The 7,070-nt window shown below is 33.8% G+C and overlaps 1 protein-coding gene across 1 annotated transcript; it reads right to left on the reverse strand.

Moving 5' to 3' along the window:
* Positions 1 to 1,947: 1,947 nt before the first annotated feature.
* Positions 1,948 to 5,703, reverse strand: LOC114376650 (F-box protein SKIP5). Its single transcript, XM_028334856.1, has 5 exons — positions 5,513 to 5,703; positions 4,427 to 4,571; positions 4,265 to 4,343; positions 3,183 to 3,241; positions 1,948 to 2,493 (listed from the first exon to the last, which is right to left on the reverse strand). Exons 1-5 carry the CDS (start codon positions 5,649 to 5,651, stop codon positions 2,112 to 2,114), a joined length of 804 nt encoding a protein of 267 aa, XP_028190657.1. The 5' UTR covers positions 5,652 to 5,703; the 3' UTR covers positions 1,948 to 2,111.
* Between the last annotated feature and the right edge of the window lie 1,367 nt (positions 5,704 to 7,070).

The raw sequence follows: 7,070 nt of genomic DNA on the forward strand, positions 1-7,070 counted from the left end.
TGTGTGATCTCACAATTTAACACATACTCAACTTGTCACTTACACATAGTTCATCACACTTCCGTAATCCCAAGATAACAAGTTATCACGCATCATGCATTACATACATGTCACACAATAATAATGTTAATATGTTATGTTCATATGATTAAACCCCTCAAACAATTTCACATAATCATATCAAAATCAAATGAATCAAAATCATAGGTCAAAAACATGAAAACACCAAGAACATCAATTTTATTAACCAATTCACATCAGAGCATTAATTGACCAGTCATACAGAACAATCTTGTAATTATAATCATAAAGGAGGAATCACAATATAGTTTGTATCCCAAAATAAATCTCAATTTGATCTTTTAAGGATCCCTACACATGTTCATTCTAATTCAAAATGCGACAAACTCATTCCTCACCTCTAAGCGGGCTTAGGTGTGTAGTTCGATAGTAATAACAGCGTCTCTAGCGATTTCCTAAGATTCCTCAAGCTTTTTCTCTGGTTGCTCTGTTAGGGTTTCCAAGCGTTAGAGAGAAGGGGAAAGGATTGAAGCCTTAATTTCGCTGTCTTGGTACAAGGGATGTTTCTTTCTCCACATACCTTATTTCGCAAATCCCAACAGTGAAAATATGCGAAAATGAGTTCTAAATCTTATGTTCAAATTTTGTGACGATCCAACGGTTAATGAATCCAAGATCGTAGTTTTATATACATAGGTTTAAGTGTATACAGAAAAAAGATAGAGTTTTAGGAGAAGAGAAAAGAAAAACGAATTTGAGAGAATGAAAGAGCGTAGAGACGTATCATAAATGTAAAACTGACCTAATATGTCTATTTATAGCCAGGGTATTCTCAATCTATTATTTACTCTATTTTTTTATTTTTTTATTTTATAAAAAAAACTCTATTTTATTCCCTATGAATAAATAAAATATCTTTTTTTTTTTATTTTCTAAGAACATATATTTATTTTATTTACTTTAAAACCATTTTTTAATTAATAAAAAATATTTTTCCTTATTTATTTAATTACAAAAACCTTATTACTTTTCTAAAATTCTATTTATTTTTAAATATATTTATTTTAATTTATTTTATAAAAAATAACCTCCAACCTAGTGGAATGGATGAGCAGTTCCCCATGCAACATTCAGGTTCATTTGACAACACTTACACCAATGCTTATGGGGTTTCTGAAACACAGCATCAATCACATGCTCTTTTCCAGCATGGATGGTTTACATATATAGGTCCTGTTCTGGCCAAGATTGTTGCTCTTTTCACATCACTCTTATCCTTCAAGTCCACAATGGTTCACAGCCTCTTAACTTCAACCAATATATGGCCGTGAATATGATAATCCAAGTACTGTCTCTTATGGTACATTTGAGAAAGAGAACACTATTCCAAGATATTCTAGTGCAAGGAAACTGACATCAGAAATGGATGCTAGGCCAACACCAAAAAGTTCGTCACTTCATATACAGATGATGGGTTATTATTCTTCACCGAGTCAAGTGATAAGAGGGAATCAATTGTGAAAATGATTCAAGTCAAGAGAGCTAAATTGAAGCTTGAAAGATCAAGAACGGGGGTGTTCTCCGCTCTCTCACACACGAAGACTTGATGTGATTTTCTTTCATAGTTTCTTCTTGAACTAGGCAATAGGCAACAGGTATTTTGGTGTATAATTGCTGTAAAATTATGATTTTGTTGTAAAGTGTTTGGAGTGGGACTGTGGGTAGTTTTTCTGAAAGATCAGAGAGTAACTGTTTTGATACACAGTGAGCACAAGGAAATGTTTAGAGTACCAGTACATTTACATTTTGCAATACCTTTTTCTAACACTTTAGGCAATTTAAATTTTTTTACTATTTTCTCTTTATCACACCATTCATTTTATTTAACAATTTTATCCCCCCTACATAATGATAAACTTAGACAACTCATTAAGAAGACAATGATAAACTGAATGTTTATTATTACATATATGACACATCCTAATAGTAAATATTAAATAGCAAGAACAAAAAACGCTCTAGTCAAAGAATCATAAATATCACTACTAAAATTACAGACAAGTCTAGGTAAGCAAACCAACAAAATGATATCAAAGAGGCTTGTCATAATCAATTTGATCACACATCTGCTCCACATCAAACCAGAAAAGAAGTGAAGTTCGAGCATAAATCACTCTGACACGTTGCAAGGCCAAATCCCCACTTGTTAAAACAGCTTTGGCACCCCCTTCAATGCGGGTTTGAGAAACAAATACACCATCACCATTATTACTCTTGGTTTGAGAGGGAAGCACCACACTGCTACTGGCTGTACTCACAATGGGACATGAGAGATAATCCAGAGGATTAGACTCACATTGAAGTATGCATCCATCTATGGTTAGCCTTCCCTTTCTATGTAGCAAGCAACAACCAAGCTCGGCCCTCACGGTTAAGTTTGCTAATTTGCATGTGGATAGGAACTCTAATGCACTGCTCAGACAAAACAAAGAAACAAATACCAAGTGTTGATGAAGATGATATATCTGGCAGTTTTTTTTTTTTTGGGATTATTAAGTGTTCACTAAGATTGCAAACTTTGATCATTTTTAGTCCATGACCATGCCAAATCTTCACTTTAATCAAAGAGTGTGTTTGGATATCAGTTCCATCCAACTTAACCCGTGTTCAACATCAATCCAATACTCACATTGCTTCTATGTTTATGCATTGGAAAGTGTAAAACTTTCATTCAAAACCAATCAAAAAGGGTTTCCAAACACACCCTAACTTTGCAAAACACCATTGGCTGAAACCACTTTAGTTCTTTGCAAAATGTAAGTGGAAAGTGTAATGAACAAGGACTAAAGGGAATAACGTTTTGTAAAGTCGGACTAAAAATGAAGGTTTCGTGAGGTAATGACTAGCAAAACTAATGCTTACAATCTCAAGGACTACAATGAGAGTTCATTCCTTTTCCAAGGAGCCCTTTCCAAGCTACTGGATAATGGTTCAGATGGCAACAGATGCACTATTATGAATCAACATCCACATAGCATGAAGCTAAAAACCATTCTTTTTGGCCAAGAGCATTATCCATTGAAACCCAGCAGCATGGAGGTGGTTCCTAGCTACTACTTCAAAAGAGGACTACACAAAATCTAAATGTAAGGAATGCAAACCTGTCTGAGCCTCGAGAACAAACAAGTGTTGTGTCATCTGGAACTTCACCTGCACCAATCTGAACAAACAACATTGATTTGGGAAAACCAAAAATGGAGATTTTCTTTCATTAACACTTAATGTTTCCTTGAGAATTAGAATAACACAAAGGTAGTACAACCACTAATTATCAGTAATGAATTCAATTGCAGGAATTTGGCAGTTATATCAAACCAATAGCAGTCTGTTTGTTTCATAGTTCTTTTATTAATATTCTTTTAAAGCAGTTCTTATAAATGACTTTAGAAAACAAAAATAAGTGAAAAATCATGTCTAGAAAACTTGTTTTAGCACCCTATTTTCTCTCCACTGGGATTGAAACTCCAAGCATCATCTTCATGAAAAGAACACTTCCAAACATGTGATCAGCCTCAATCACTTTAGGGGTGACGATTGGTTGCAGAAGGAAATAGTGCTGCTTATTCTCCATTGTAATTGCAGTTGCATCCAAGTCTTGAGTAAATTCTTCTAGTTGGCAATGGAGTCCGAGCATTTCTTGCTGTGCTACTGTTCTGAATTCTCAATCCATTTCTAATTGTTGCCAATTTGGTGTCTCAATACTCTGATTTGTGGGTCTTACTCATCACTCTGATGAAACCAACTTCTCATCTAGTGTTAATTTTTAAATCCAGTCCACCTAAACAAACTGGGATAACCTTATAGTACAGGAAGGCATGCACTATCATTGTCCTTTTTTTGTGAAAGAAAAAATAAAGACAAAGAGGAAAAAATACAAAGAGATTGGAGGATAAGGAAACCTCCTCAGTCCTCAGCGAAAGTACAAAACACAAAACAACAAAGGAAAGAGCAAAAATCAATGGAACAATCAATAAAGTTTCCCAATCCATCCACATATCTCTACCAGTAAAACCCCATTAAAAGGCCATGTGCTTAACTTTGGATAGATCATAAAAGCCAAATGCCACCAAATGCCTAATCTCAAGGATGGTTGTTGGCTAAAAGTGGATGAGAGTCAAAAGCGTGACTAAAGGTAGAATAATCTAATAAATAGTTTCACACACACACAAGTTGGATAACTCACTAAGCAAAGTGGTTTCCTTATTTGAATGTTTGCAACACGATGAGTTCCACCAGCTGCTATTAAAATGGTATCACCTGGTCTGTAAGAAAGAAAGTGTATGTTAAAATCCAGAGCCCAAAGAAAAAGCTAGAATTATACACAAATAGCATTAGTTCTACATGCCTTGAAGCAGATACAGCGGTTTCAATGTTTGGGAAAACACCGGGTTCAGATAACTCTTTAACTGATCGATCAACCCGAAGCCACAAGCGAGGATGACATGCCAAGTAATTCCATCTGTGGCAAACGAGGGCGGTATTAAAGCGATCTGCAAACTCAATAGCAGCTTTGTGATAGAAAATGCTCTGCTGTATGTTATTAATTATTTTTTCAAAGAAAATTATTTTAAGAGAGGATTAGCGCCTAAGTACGAAGAGAGCGAGGATAAAGCATATCCTCTAAAGCAAGCAGAAATAATGGAAACAGAAGAGCAAGAGAAAAACTAACAATGCCGCAGGGCTGTCACCTGCCCAATCTCTTTGCAAATAATGATGTCATACCTTAAAACAAGTAGGGTGAACAACAAAGAGAGGCTAAAAACATTATATCGTGCCAAAGTAGAAATATCAGCAAGGAAACACTCTTGAAGATGAGGGCATTCAGCACCAAATCACAGATGCATGACCAATTTACTGGTTAAATAGTTACAAAAAATAATTTTTTTTTTAAAAAAAATATACAGCCCAGATCAATGTCAGCAAACCATGGATAGATAACAATCATGTCAACAAGGATGGTAATGATTAAGCTGTTAAATTCATTTCACAGGCTTCACTAAACTTGGATACTCTCATGAGACTAAGCATGAACATGATTGTATATTCATTTCACAAATATCCAACTTTAGGCTCCAAATTTTGACATCATAACCCAACACACATACACTTGATTCAAGCATCAAATTTTAAGCTTTTCATTCTCATAACTCAACAAAATGCAGAAAAATAAAATAATAAATAGCAATTAGTCACAATCCTTACAAATAGGGGAGGGAGGGGGGGGATCAAAGCAAAACCTAGTTCATGTTGCAAATTACCTGCCTAAAAGCAGGTTAAGCACCATAAACCCCACAAATACACATGAAAGTAGCAAAATTAAACAAAACAAACATCAGGGTATTGTTGAATTAGGCAAAAAGATTGAGATTTTAAAGAAAAAAATTGAAGGGCAAAGAATAAATAAGAGAGAGAGAGAGAAAAGGGGTCATACCTGGAATAGGAGGAAGGAAGTTGAAAATGTGCATAAGACAACCATCATCGAGATTGTTGATGTGAGAAGAAGAAGAAGAAGAAGAGGGTTTTGTCCTTTGTGACCTCTTCCATTGTTGTTTCTGTTGTTGGTATTCCATTATGTTCTGTGATGAACCAACTCCATGCCCCTCCTTCGACTTAGGCCCTGTTTGGCTTTTATCTATCCACGCATTGGATATTTTCATTTTTTTATTTTTATTTTTCTATTTGGTTCCGTATTCTGTCACGTGTAAAGGGTCTTGGAAGGTGGACTTGGTTACAGAAAATACGTGTGTTTTTATACATAGGAATTCAAAATTTATAACACTTATATACTTGTTTAATTAATTGAATTAAATTTTTTTATAAAAAAAATATATGATTGGTTTCGTGTTAAAAAAATTGTAAATTAGAGTTCTTTTGCTAATTTGTTTGATAAATATTTAAATTAAATATTAATAATAATATATGTTTTTGGATTAAAAATTTAATTTTAATTAGAAAATAATAACAAGATATACATAAAAGGTTAAATGATGATCATTTAAATTGTCCTTTCTAAGATATGTTACCTTTTTTATGTACTTTTTCATGTGTTTTCTTTCAAAAATAATTCGTTTTCAACACTTTAAGACATTAAATATGATTTTTTCTAATAAAAAATCAGTTATTCAATTTCAATAAAAATTTTAAGAAAAGAAATTGATGGAAAAATACTCATGTTGGTCTCTAAATATATAGGACGGTGATAAATTTGTCTTGTGAAAGATTAAAAATTAAAATTTAGTCATTAAAAGTGAAAAAATACGATAAATTTGTCTTGTTAACTTCTTCCATTAGTGTCACTAGACCTGCCTACATGACATATGACCTCCCTACGTGTTAATTCATGTGTTGAATTCATGTCACATCATTAATGAACATGTTGGACTAATACGTCAATATAAAAAAAATGCTTTTTGTGGTTTTGATTATGATTATGCAAGAATACATTGCTTTAACACCAATCATCATCTTCCTCACAAGCCACCCCCATGAGCCCCACCGATCTCGTAGTGACACTGCACCACCTGTTTCAACTTTCAACTAACCCTTTCCAATATAACCCCCCATAAGCCAATAGCATAAACATATAGAACCTTTTCCATTTCTACTATTTATTTATCCTTTTGAGGACACTGGGCATTAGAGAGTCTCTCACCCTTTTGAATGTGTGCATCACAAGGATTACACAATTTCATATTAAACTTGTTCATAAACTTTTCAACATTATTTTTCTGAGACAATGCAAGAACACCACAAGATCTATCACGGAGAATTTCAATCCCCAAAACAAAAGAAGCATCACCAAAATCTTTCATATCAAATTAAGTTGTCAACATCTTCTTAGTCTCAAGTAGAAAATCCACATCATTACAAGCCAAAAGGATACCATCAACATACAATACAAGAATAACAAACTTACTCCCGTTATTCTTCATATAAATGCGCTGATCAATTGTATTTTCTTTAAAAACCAAGAAAGCAAATGATCTCAT

This window comes from Glycine soja, chromosome 11 (assembly GCF_004193775.1).
Source record: "Glycine soja cultivar W05 chromosome 11, ASM419377v2, whole genome shotgun sequence".
NCBI classification, from domain to species: domain Eukaryota; kingdom Viridiplantae; phylum Streptophyta; class Magnoliopsida; order Fabales; family Fabaceae; genus Glycine; species Glycine soja.